This window comes from Jaculus jaculus, chromosome 15, assembly GCF_020740685.1.
Source record: "Jaculus jaculus isolate mJacJac1 chromosome 15, mJacJac1.mat.Y.cur, whole genome shotgun sequence".
Taxonomy (NCBI): Eukaryota; Metazoa; Chordata; class Mammalia; order Rodentia; family Dipodidae; genus Jaculus; species Jaculus jaculus.
Window position 1 is genome coordinate 20911389 of NC_059116.1, and position 13335 is coordinate 20924723.

The 13335-nt window shown below is 47.4% G+C and overlaps 1 protein-coding gene across 2 annotated transcripts in view; it reads left to right on the forward strand.

Annotated features, from left to right (window-relative positions):
* Enosf1 (enolase superfamily member 1) overlaps positions 1-13335 on the forward strand; it is a 49259-nt gene that overhangs the window by 26944 nt on the left and 8980 nt on the right. Inside the window, exons 9-12 of one of the 2 annotated variants that reach the window (XM_045134597.1) lie at positions 986-1020; positions 4212-4299; positions 6949-7083; positions 13138-13179. In XM_045134597.1, the coding sequence (XP_044990532.1) occupies positions 986-1020; positions 4212-4299; positions 6949-7083; positions 13138-13179 (300 nt within the window). The remainder of the gene's footprint in view (positions 1-985; positions 1021-4211; positions 4300-6948; positions 7084-13137; positions 13180-13335) is intronic. The other variant, XM_045134598.1, reaches the window with a different exon arrangement.

A 13335-nucleotide genomic window follows, 5' to 3' on the forward strand; every position in this document is an offset into this window, starting at 1 on the left:
CAGCAAGACCCTACCTTGAAAGAAATTAAAAATAAAAAAGTAGAGAGATGGCTCTGCAGTTAAAGACACTTGCTCACAAAGCCTGTCAAACTGGATTCAATTCCCCAGCCACCCATATAAAGCTGGATGCAAAAATTGATGCAATTACGTCTGGTGTTTGCAGTGGCAAGAGACCCTGGCACACTCGCGCACCCAGCCACATGCGCGTGTGCACACATGTGCAAATAAATTTAAAAAGAATTTTTAAAAAAGGTTATTTGTGCTCCCTTCCCCTTCCAGGAATGTTGTGACAATTAAAGAAAGGATAGGGGCTGGAGAGATGGCTTAGCGGTTAAGCACTTGCCTGTGAAGCCTAAGGACCCCAGTTCGAGGCTCGACTCCCCAGGACCCACGTTAGCCAGGTGCACAAGGGGACGCACGCGTCTGGAGTTTGTGTGCAGTGGCTGGAAGCCCTGTCGCGCCCATTCTCTCTCTTTGTCTCTCTCCCCCTCTCCCCGCCGCCCGTCTTCTTCTCTGTGTCTGTCGGTCTCAAATAAATTAAAAAAAAAAGAAAAGAAAGGATAAAAATAAAAAGAAATGGTTCCCAAGGAGATGAGGAAATAAAGCTACCCTATAAGCAGAAAGAATGATGCTCCATTGGCCAAGCTGTTTCAGTTCTTAATTTCTTTTTATTTCTTTTATATTTTTTGTTTTTTTCGAGGTAGGCCCCACTCTAGCTCAGGCTGACCTGGAATTCACTGTGTGGTCTCAGGGTGGTCTCAAACTCATGGTGATCCTTCTACCTCTGCCTCCCAGTGCTGGGATTAAAGGCATGTGCCACCACGCCTGGCTCTGTTCTTAATTTCCACGACACATACATGTTCCTCTGGTTTATGCTACAACCGTGCTTGTAAAGCCCAGATCAGGAACTGCAGGGGTGCCTGGGGCCAGGGGGACCTGGAGAAACGTTCCAAAATGTAATGAACAGCACATCCTTTCCCCACAGCTCTGTGCGGCCGCGCTGAAGGACGGCTGGACTCGGTAAGTTATTTGCAAAACAGTAGACTTGACTTTGCCAGTGAATAAATAGCACGAAGACCATCTCTGGAGAGGAGCCAGAGATTAAACAGTCACTAACGAGGCCTGAAGCAGTCTGGCATGTAGTGACACGGACCCTTCAACAGAAGACCAGGCTCATTGTCTAAAGACAAGACGGGAGTCCTCTGTAGAATTCTAGAATATCACACACACAAGATACTATGGAGAACATCAGCTTCAAACACCCATGTAGAATAGAAATCCATTTTTAAAAATTTTTTCCTTTTTCTCTTTTGTGGAACTGGAGGTTGAACCCGGGGCCTTGCACGCACTAAGCTACAACGCCATCCAAAGTCTGCACTTGAACAAGGCAGTGCTCCTGCCGCCTTCTGTGATTCCTCATTTGCAAACCCAAGTTTGAGAGGCACTGCATTCTTGTCAGCTCCTCAGCTAAGTGGAGGAAACATGGAAAGAGCTTTGGTATCTGATAGAACTACAATGAAAGTTTGCGCTTTTCCATCATTCCTTTACAAGAATTCTTGCAGAGGGCTGGAGAGATGGCATAGCGGTTAAGCGCTTGCCTGTGAAGCCTAAGGACCCTGGTTCGAGGCTCGGTTCCCCAGGTCCCACGTTAGCCAGATGCACAAGGGGGTGCACGCGTCTGGAGCTCGTTTGCAGTGGCTGGAAGCCCTGGCGCGCCCATTCTCTCTCTCACTCTCTATCTGCCTCTCTCTCTGTCACTCTCAAATAACCAAATAAATAAATAAAAATCTTTTAAAAAAAAGAATTCTTGCAGATTGTTCAACCTGTCTGGACCACATATTCTTTTTCTATGAAATGGAAAATAAGGGCTGGAGGGATGGCTCAGCAGTTCAGGTGCTTGTCTGGGAAAGCCTGACGACCCACGTTCAATTCTCCAGTACCCATGTAAAGCCAGATGCCCAAAGTGACACATTTCTAGAGTTCGTTTGCAGTGGCTAGAGGCCCTGGCATGCCCATTTTTTTGTGTGTGTGTCTCTCTCTCTTCTATCTTAAAAAATAAGAAATTAAAAAAAAAAAAAAAAGGAAAATAAAGCCAGGCATGGTGGCACATACCTTTAATTCCTGCACTTGGGAGGCACAAGCAGGAGGTTCACCGTGAGTTCGAGGCCACCCTGAGACTGTGAATCCCAGGTCAGTCTGGGTCTGGGTTAGAGTGAGACCCTGCCTTGGAGGAAAAAAAAAAAAAAGAAAGAAAGAAAAAGAAAATAAGACACAGGGCTGGAGAGATGGCCAAGTGGTTAAGGCACTTGACTGCAAAGCCTAAGGACCCAGGTTCGATTCCCTAGTACCCACATAAGCACTAGGTGGTACATATGTTTGGAGTTTGTTTACAGTCGCTCTAGATGTTCTGGTGTGCCCATGCTCTCTCTCTCTCTTTCTCCTTCTTTTTTACTTTTATAAATAAACAAATAAAAGCTAAGGAAAAAAAAAAGAAAAAAGAAGGCTCACTGTTTCCTCAGAGTTACCCTAGCTGATGAGGACCAGCACAGGGTAGATTCAGAGTAGGTGTTTGGTGAGGAGGAAGGTTCCAGAAAGATTCCTGGGCCTCCCCTTCCTCCTCTTTCTGCCCAGCCACCTTCTGTCGGCAGTAGCAGGGACCTTGTAGCTGCAGCAGTGTCTTTGGGTTTAGTGCTGAGTGGAGGGAGACAAGCAGGGGGCACCTCAGTGGGTACAGTTCCTGAGAACTGAGTGCTTCCCTTTGTGGGCAGAAGGATTGGGCACTTTGGAGAGTAGAGAGAGGGTGGCAGACAGACACAGGCTCTGTCTGGAATGGCAGCCCACAGCCATCGCCGCCCCCAGCTGCAGTCTTGAGACTGACTTGATGTGGCAGAGAGGGTGGTGCGGGACGGACTGCATGCCGGTGGTGATTAGGCATTTTTCCTACGCTCGCCAGCAACTTAAAAGCACTTCTTTAAAAAAAAAAAAAAATTACTTTATTTTATTTATTTGATACAGAGAATGAGGTGTTCGGGGCCAGGACCTGCCACTGCAGATGAACTCCAGATGCACATGCCACTTTGTACATCTGCTCGTACCTGGGCATTGGGAATTAGAACTTGGGCCACTAGGCTTTGCAAGCAAGTGCCTTTAACTGCTGAACTATCTCTCTAGCCCTAAAGTCATTTCTTTAAAATTATGCAAGTCAGATGTTCTTATGCCTTTGGAACAATAAGTTAGAAAGGGTTGACTTCACATCTGTCTAGGGCTGGGGACATGGCTTAGTGGTTAGCCTACGTAAGCCAGATGCACATGGTAGCGCATGTGTCTGGAGATCCTTTGCAGTGGCTAGAGGTTCTAGTGCACCCATTTTCTCTCTCTCTCTCTCTTTCTCTCTCTCTCTCTCTCGGTCTATCTGTCTGTCTGTCTGTCTGTCTGTTTCTGTCTTTCTCTCTCTGGGTGGCCACATGTGGCAGGAAGAACTCTGCAAGGAGCTGTGGGCTATATCTCCTCCTCCGTATAATGCCTTTTCCTCCCCAAGCCTCAGGCCCTGCACCACAGGGAGCCTACGAGCCTGCGGCTTCTCTCCCACTGGGCTGGTTGAAGACAAGCCCTCTGTGCACAGGTCATCAAATGTACAGACTTTGGGTTGGAGAGATACTGGAGAGGCTCAGTGGGCATGCCTTGTCAGCCCCACTCTCTAGTTCACATCAAGACCTGTTTGTTTCTAATTCCTTTTTGTAACAGCAACAGCTCTGCTGTGTTAGAAATCTAATTTGTGGTGGCGCACGCCTTTAATCCCAGCGCTCCAGAGGCAGAGGTAGGAGGATCACTTGAGTTCGAGGCCACCCTGAGAATACAGAATGAATTTAAGGTCTGGGCTAGAGCTAGACCCTAAAGCCACAGAAAAAGAAAAGAGAGAGAGAGAGAGAGAGAGAGAGAGAGGGAAAGAAAAGGAGGGGAAAAAAAAAAGAAATCTAATTTTCTCTGGTTTAAGTACAGGTCAGCAGGTAATTGAGTCGTTGTCCTGATACTGAATAAAGATCTGCAGTCTGCAGGCTGTCAAGTGATTTGTCTAAAGGTTGACTCAGAGAGAACAAGAGGTTACCAGAAAAAATGTGATCTGTGAATCATTGATAGAGAGACTCACTTCTGTGGAAAACTCAGGTGTTCTTGCCGAGTCAAGAGACCATCTAAACTAAATGTATTCATAGGTTTAAAGTAAAAGTTGGGGCTGACCTCCAGGATGACATCCGTAGATGCCGCCTCATCAGAGACATGATTGGACCAGAGAACACCTTGGTAACTGTCCCCTCGCCCCGCTGTGCAGTGAGTGGTGGCCCTGTGTAGGGCTTTTTGCGAAGTAGCAGATGGGACCTAGGGCTGGGTCCACATTCGACAAGTGCTTTACCATTGACTTACATCCTCCAGCTGAAAGTCTTTGTCCAGGACCAAAAACAACTTGTTTTGGGCAAAGATTAAAGAACATTTGCAAGCGGGGTGTAGTGGCACACACCTTTAAGCCCAGCACTCGGGAGGCAGAGAGATAGGAGGATTGCTGTGAGTTCAAGGCCAGCCTGAGACTCCATAGTGAATTCCAGGTCAGCCTGGGCCAGAATGAGACCCTACCTCGAAAAGAAATAAAAAAAAAAAGTTTTGGTTGTGTGTAAAGTATTTTCATAAAGGAAAGTCCCAATCAGATGGTTTAATGAAGTTTTTCTTTATGAGGAGGTTTGTTTCATGAGTTAAAATTCAAGCTTGGACGCCACATGTTCTCTCTCATATGTGGATCCTAGCTACAGATGATTAGGCTTTTGCGTGAGAAGGAAAATACTTGGTAGCAGAGACCAGTAAGTTAAAAAGGAGACATAAAGGGAAGAGAAAGGAAGGGAGGAGGATACTTAATAGGTTGATATTGTATATATGTAATTACAATGATTGTGATGGGGAGGTAATATGATGGAGAATGGAATTTCAAAGGGGAAAGTGTGGGGGTGGGGAGGGAGGGAATTACCATGGGATTTTTTTTATAATAATGGAAAATATTAATAAAAATTTAAAAATTAAAAAAAAAAGGAGGCAGAGGTAGGATTGTCGTGAGTTCCAGGCCACCCTGTGACTACATAGTGAATTCAGGTCAGCCTGGGCTAGAGCGAGAGCCTACCTCGAAAATCAAAATAAAAAGGTAGAGAGCTGGAGAGATGGCTCTGTGGTTAAGGTGCTTGCCTGCAAAGCCTAAGGACCTGGGTTCAATTCTGTACCTATATAAAACCAGATACACAAGGTGGAACATGTGTCTAGAGTTCACTTGCAGCAGCTGGAGGCCCTGACATGCCCATTCTCTCTGTCCTTGCAGATAAATACATAATTAATAAATAAGTCACTCTTGCAAAAATAAATAAATAAATAAGGGCTAGGAAAAAAAAAATTCAAGCTTGGAGTCCTTGAAGTAGGATCCAAAGCTGCATTACTTATACATGAACTGACACTGCTTTTGCTTCATGAGGTCATCCTTATCCAAATAATTAATAAAAATTGATTCTGAACCTTCCATCCTGTGGTCCTCAGAGTGTGCTGTGAGGGAGCTCTTAACATATAGCTGCCTCCCCCCCCACTCCCCCCCCCCCCCGTTCCTGTCTGCCTTCTGTAGAGAGCCCTATTTCTAGCAACTCACTTACGTCTCCCTGTGGTGGTTTTCTTATTTATCAAAGGGGTGACAAGTGTGCTATCCAAGGTATTAAACAAGCAAAATCCACTAAGTGCTGGTGCCTCATCGGTGGTCGTTATTTATTCATGTACCATACACATGGTGGGCAGTAGTCAATAAAGGACTACTGAGCAGACTCAGTGTTGACCGTGTTTGTGACTCAGAAGGTGAAAAAATGGCTCCAACAAACAGGACTCACACTACAAGACATGTTTCTGGTTGAGGGGGTGGGGGAGGCATTTAAGTGCAGACCTGACCCCAGCTCCAGGGCTAGCGAGCACTTTTCATCACCTTGCTAGAGCACGCAAAGATGTCACAATGTGGGCCGGGCACGGTGGCGCACGCCTTTAATCTCAGCACTCGGGAGGCAGAGGTAGGAGGATCTCCGTGAGTTCGAGGCCACCCTGAGACTACATAGTGAATTCCAGGTCAGCCTCAGCTAGAGTGAAACTCTATCTCGAAAAACAAACAAACAAACAATGTGGCTGGAGAGATGGCTTAGAGGTTAAGGCAGTTGCTGGCAAAGCCAAAAGACCTGGGTACCCATGTAAAGCCAGATGCACAAGGTGGTGCAAGTATCTGGAGTTTGATTTCAGTGGCTAGAGGACCTGGTTGCACCCATTCTTTATCTGCCTCTCTCTCTCACTCGCTCTCACTCTCAAAGAAACAAAAATTAATATTTATTTTTATTTATTTATTAGAGACAGACAGAGTCAGTGAGAGAGAGAGAACGGGCATGCTAGAGCATCCAGATGCAGGCGCCACCATATGCATCTGGCTTACATGGGACCTGGAGAATCAAACCTGGATCCTTAGGTTTCACAGGCATGTTCCTTAACTGCTAAGTCATCTCTCCAGCACCCCCTCCAAAAAAATTTCTTTTTAAAGCTATCACAGAAGTTGGGTGTGGTGGCACACAGCTTTAATCCCAGCACTTGGGAGGCAGAGGTAGGAGGATCACTGTGAATTCAAGGCCACCCTGAGACTACATAGTGAATTCCAGGTCAGCCAGGATAGAGTGAGACCCTACTTGGGAAAACCAGAAAAAAAAAAAAAAAAAGCTATCACAGTGGTTCCATGAGGAATTTGCAACTCATCATTTCAGGAACCAGACTTCCAGCCCCACTGGCTGTACCTTAGGTCCTTCGTTTAGGGCTGGGCCTCAGCAGTCAGAGGCACTAAATGACAGCAACTCCATTCTGGGAGCCACAGGCCTGCAGCAAAGTGACGGTCTGTCCTTGCAGATGATGGATGCCAACCAGCGCTGGGATGTGCCCGAAGCAGTGCAGTGGATGTCTAAGCTGGCCGAGTTCAAGCCTTTGTGGATTGAGGAGCCCACATCTCCTGATGACATCCTGGGGCATGCAGCCATTTCCAAGGTAGGAAAGCTGTTGCTTCTGCTGTCTCGGCCACTTTCTTTTTTGTTTAGTTTTCCAGAGTCATCATGACAGGTCCTAAAATTCCTTCACTTGCTTCCCCCGCCCCTCATTTTTTTTTCGAGGTAGGGTCTCACTCTGGCCCAGGCTGACCTGGAATTCACTATGTAGTCTCAGGGTGGCCTCGAACTCACGGCGATCCTCCTACCTCTGCCTCCCGAGTGCTGGGATTAAAGGCGTGCGCCACCACGTCTGGCTTTTTTTAAAAAAAAAATTTTTTAAATGTATTTTATTTCAGAGAGAGAGAGAGGCAGACAGAGAGAAAAAGAGAATGTGCATGCCAGGTCAGGGCCTCCAGCCCCTGCAAACAAACTCCAGATGCATGCATCCCCTTGTGCATCTGGCTTACGTGGGTCCTGGGGAATTGAACCATGGTCTTTAGGCTTCACAGGCAAGCTCCTTAACCACTAAGCCATTTCCCCGGCCCTACCTGCCCCCTTTTTAAAGTCCTTGTCGAGGTAGCTGAACCAACCGTGGTGTGAGATCAGCGCAGGAGTTGTAGACTTGACATCCTTTATCCACTACACTTCCTCCCGTTTGTTATAGAGAAATTAAGTGGCTGAAAACTGAAAGGCTACCAGTAACTAAGATTAGTAGACATGGCTCCCATACTTTGTTAAATAATTACGTGACTCCACAATGGTTTATTATTTTATTTTATTTTGTTGGGGGGAGTTTCAAGGTAGGGTCTCAGTCTAGTCCAGGCTGACCTGGAGTTAATCCTCCTACTTCTGCCTCCCGAGTGCTGGGATTAAAGTCGTGCGTCCCCACGCCCGACTAAAATTTTATTTTTTTATTGACAGCTTCCATAATTATAGACAATAAACCGTGGTAATTCCCTCCCCTCCCACTTTCCCTTTGCAACTCTATTCTCCCCTCCTCCTCTCAATCAGTCTCTCTTTTATTTTGATGTCATCATCTTTTCCTCCAGTTATGACGGTCTTGTGTAGGTAGTGTCAGGCACTGTGAGGTCATGGATATCCAGGCCATTTTATGGAACTTTTTTTTTGGCTTTTCAAGGTAAGGTCTCATTCTAACCCAGGCTGACATGGAATTCACTATTGTGCTCTCATGGTGGCCTTGAACTCATGGCAGTCTTCCTACCTCTGCCTCCCAAGTGCTGGGATTTATTTTCACTTATTTACTTATTTGAGAGACAGAGAAAGAGTATGGGTGTGCCTCTTATCATTGTAAATGATCTCTAGATGTATATGCCATCTTGTGCGTCTGGCTTTATGTGGGTACTGGGGAATCAAACCCAAACTTGCAAGTTTTACAAGCATGTACCTTTAACCACTGTTTTATCTAGGTCTGCGTGGCTGGCAGAAATCACCTGACCAAGAGCAGCTTGTGGGAAAAAAAGGTTTATCTTGGCTTACAGACTTGAGGGGAAGCTCCATGATGGCAGGGAAAACGACAACATGAGCAGAGGGTGGACATCACCCCCTCACCAACATCAGATGGACAACAGCAATAGGAGAGTGTGCCAAACAATGACAAGGGGACATTGGCTATAATACCCATAAGTCTGCCCCCCAAAATACACTGCCTCCAAGAGGTGTTAGTTCCATCAGTTGAGAACCTAAGTTTATGGGGGACAACTGAATCAAGCCACCAAATTCTTCCCCTGGCCCCCATAAACTGATAACCGTACATGATGTAAAATGCAATACATTCAGTCCAACTTTAAAAGTCCCGGGCTGGAGAGATGGCTTAGTGGTTAAGCGCTTGCCTGTGAAGCCTAAGGACCCCGGTTCAAGGCTCGGTTCCCCAGGTCCCACGTTAGCCAGATGCACAAGGGGGTGCACATGTCTGGAGTTCGTTTGCAGTGGCTGGAAGCCCTGGCGCACCCATTCTCTCTCTCTACCTCTATCTGTCTTTCTGTCTATGTCTGTCGCTCTCAAATAAATAAATAAATAATGAACAAAAAAAAATATTAAAAAAAAAAGTCCCCATAGTTCTTTTTTATCAACCTTAATGATGTTCAATTATCCTCATAATCTAAGGTCTTTTAACTGAGCCGTAATACCAAAAACTCCCCCCCCAAACCTTATAATGGCACAGAATAAACACTCACACTGCAAAATATGGCATTGGCATAGCAAAGGAATAGTCAACCAGTACAAGATTTAAAAAAAACCAGGACAAACATCAAACTCTGTAGCTTCAAGTCTAACAACTCTAGTCAGTGACAAGTCTCTGGCATTCCAATTCCGCCCCTTCAGCTAGGCTACTCACAGTCCTGGAAGACTTCATCTGGGGCTGGCAGCTTTCCTTAGTAGCTGTCTCATGGTCCCAGCATCTCCACTGGGTCTCCACTGCAATCCATGGTTTGTCCTTATGACGCCATGGGGTCTCCATGCAGGCATCCAGCAAACCTGCTTCACACTGCCCATGGCCATTTCCAGGACACAAGACCATGTTGCAAACTCAGTGACCCTCTCCTGTATTTCTTATACTCCACAATACCAGGTAGGGTGCAAATTTGTTAATCCAGGGGGGAATAAAGCAGACTTTGAAGAACAGGACACTCCTGAGCACTCTGGCCTCTTCAAAAGAGTCTATATAATCTTCCTGTTGTCCCAATGCAGGTCATCTGGCCATCTCAAAGGTTGTAATCTCTCTCTCTTTTTGGTTTTTCGAGGTACAGTCTCGCTCTAGCCCAGGCTGATCTGGAACTCACTTTGTAGTCTCAGGCTGGCCTTGAAATTCTCAGTGATCCTCCTACCTCTGCCTCCGCAGTGCTGGGATTAAGGTCGTGAGCTACCACACCTGGCCTTCAAAAGTTGTAATCTCTCAATTGCAGCTGAACGGGCAGCAGGTTCATTTTTTCTGTGCCATCTTCTTCTTTTCACATCAGTTCATTTCTATGCAAAGCAACCCTGCACAACTCCTCAGGTCACAGGCATAACAGCAAGCCTCTCACACAAACTGCTTTTAGCCCAGTCCAGACAAATCTCCTTTTCACCCTCATAAGCCAAACCTCACGGTCCTTAGTTCTTACTGCATTCAGGTCTTTCAACTCTGACCAGCAAGGCATCTCTTAGACCAAGGTTTCAAATCTTTCTGGTTCCTCTCGAAAATCAGCTCCAAAAGGCCAAAGCCACACAGTCAGTTGTCTAGCAGCAATTGACAACACTCCTCGGTACTTATATTACTGTTGTAGTCAGATTTGCATTGCTGGCAGAAATCACCTGACCAAGAGCAGTTTGTGGGTGGGGGGGAAGGTTTATTTTGGCTTACAGACTCGAAGGGATGCTCCATGATGGCAGGGAAAATGATGACCTGAGCAGAGGGTGGATATTACCCCCTCGCCAACATCCATTGGGTGGCCAACAGCTGTAAGAGAGTGTGCCCAACAGTGGAAAGGGGACACTGGCTGTAACACCCATAAGCCCACCCCCAACAATACACTGCCTCCAGGTGGTAATTCCCAAATCACCATCAGCTGGGAGCCTAAGTTTATGGGGGACACCTGAATTGAGCCACCACAACCACAGAGCCACCTCTACAGCCCTACTTGTAACTCTTTCAATGACCAGGACCCACAATTTCTAGGCTCCAGCTCTTCACACCCCTCTCCTCTCCTTCCCCATTATATCTTCCTTGGCCACTCTGGAGTCTTCTGTTGCCTCCCTCATCACAGCGGATGTAGACGCTGCTTACTGTGCTTCACTGCCACTGCTCAGCCCGCTCTACTGATGATAAAGATCACAAATGGCAAGGGGCTGGTGCGGTATACTCATCACGTGAGCATGAAGGCTTGAATTCACACCACCAGCACCCACATCAGTGCCAGGTGGATGAGGGGCGCACCTGTAATCCCACCACTCAGAAGGGAGAGAGATCCCAGGGGTAAGCTAGTTAGCTCCATTGCCGAATCAGCAAGCTCTGGGTTCACGTGAGAGGCCCCATCTCAAGCAATAAGGTAGAGAGCTGTGGAGGAGGACACCTACCGTTTTTCTCTTGCCTCCACATTCTCATGCAGACGTGCGTATGCACACACATAGAAACATGCCTGTGCTCATTTAAACACGTAAGTACCCAAAAGAACAAGAAGAAGAAAGGCTAAAAGCACAGCTCAGTAGCTCCATGGTAGCTCAGTGCTTGCCAATCATGTGCAACACCCTGGGTTCATTCCCCAGTATCTCTCTCTCTCTCTCTCTCTCTCTCTCTCTCACACACACACACACACACACACACACACACACACACACTAGGGATAAGCCTGTCATTAGGCCTAATGTTGCAGTAACCCCACGGGGCTGTGGGCGGCACAGGAGGATTTCTCCTGACTGGCTCAAAGTCTGCCTGTACAGCTAGAAAACTGTAACCTAGGTGTTTGCACGGATCACAGCACAGCTTCTTTTGCAGAGAACTAGGTGTGCCCCAACAGAAGGCCTCCTTGGTGGTTACAGGGGACATGTCATCCCACTGGCCTGGGTGAAGTGGCTCTAGCGCCATCTAGAGTTCACCAAGCTTACCTTGCTCAACGCTGCTGTCCACAGTGGGCGCGGGGTGCACGGAGAGTGTCTTCAGCCCTGGTGGTTGTGGTTCCTTGCAGGTGCCTCAGAGTCATCATAAAATGTCCACAACAGCCCAGCTGCTGGGTGCCTGGCCTAACAGTGCTTCGCCCAAGGTAGCCAGGGAACCAGGGAAGTGCCTACGGGCTGTCCATTAGGGAATCAGATGTTTCCCCCCCTCCCCCCCCCCCCCCCCCCCCCCCGCCTGCCACCATGTGGTTTATTTACAGAAAAACAAAAAACACATTCAGAGTTCTTACATAAAGGCTTATCATTAGCATTAATAGTGATTTAACAGGGCAGGAGAGATGGCTTAGGGGTAAAGGCATTTGCCTGCAAAGCCAAAGGATCCCAGTTCTATTCTCCAGTACCTACGTAAGCCAGATGCACAGGGGGCGCATGCATCTGGAGTTCATTTGCAGTGGCTGAAGGCCCTGGTGTGCCCATTCTCTCCCCCCCCCTTTGCTTCTTTCCCTTTCTCAAATAAATAAATAAAATATATTTTAAAAAAATAGTGACTTAAACCGGGCGTGGTGGCACATGCCTTCAATCCCAGTACTCGGGAAGCAGAGATAGAATCTCCGTGAGTTCAAGGCCACCCTGAGACTACAGAGTGAATTCCAGGTCAGCCTGGGCTAGAGTGAGACCCTACCTTGAAAAAAAAAACCAAAAAACAACAAAAAAGTGATTTAACAGTATTCAGCAGTGCTCTAACAATGTTTAACTTCTGCCCCAGAATCATCACTGCAGGGGGTGACCAGGGATACAAGAAGGGAATAGAAGGAGTAGGAAGTAAAGGTTGAACCCAGTCCTCAAGGACCCACTGCAGAGTGACCTTATCCTCTCCTTTTGTGGGGTTTGATGTGGGCCCTGGGATGCCGAGGGTCTGGATGAATCTGAGTCCGCAGGGACCTGCTGCGGTGTGACCGGGTCCTCCCCATTTGTGGTGTTTTGTGGGTTCTGGTATGCACAGGGTCTGGATGCTCCAGAAGGAGGGGTGCAGAGCCACCGTAGGAAGGGAGCAAAATGGTCCTGCGTGGGCTGGAGAGATGGCTTAGCGGTTAAGCGCTTGCCTGTGAAGCCTAAGGACCCCGGTTCGAGGCTCGGTTCCCCAGGTCCCACGTTAGCCAGATGCACAAGGGGGCGCACGCGTCTGGAGTTCGTTTGCAGAGGCTGGAAGCCCTGGCGCGCCCATTCTCTCTCTCTCCCTCTATCTGTCCTTCTCTCTGTGTCTGTCACTCTCAAATTAATAAATTTTAAAAAAAATTTTAAAAAATGGTCTTGCGTGAGCACTGGCCTTTTCCTCAGTGGACACGCAGCCCTCCCACGCACTGCCCTGGACATCCTTCTGCCCTCTTTACACTTTCATGGCTCAGCCGCAGGGGGATGTTTTGTTCATCAGCTGTAAATATTTTTAGACTTTCAGAGTTGCAGCTCAGACACTGAAAAGTGACAGCATGCTGTCTTCTTGCAGGCACTGGCCCCGTTAGGGATTGGCGTCGCCACAGGAGAACAGGTGAGTGACATGTCCTTGGTGTTACTCCACTGACCATGGACAGTGGAAACAGTCATGCACTAGGCTCCATCATGTGCTGTGTTTTCAGCTGGGATACGTTTATCATCTTAGAAACTGGCAGTTCAGTCAGTCAAGTTTGTGGCTTTAGCCCTGCAC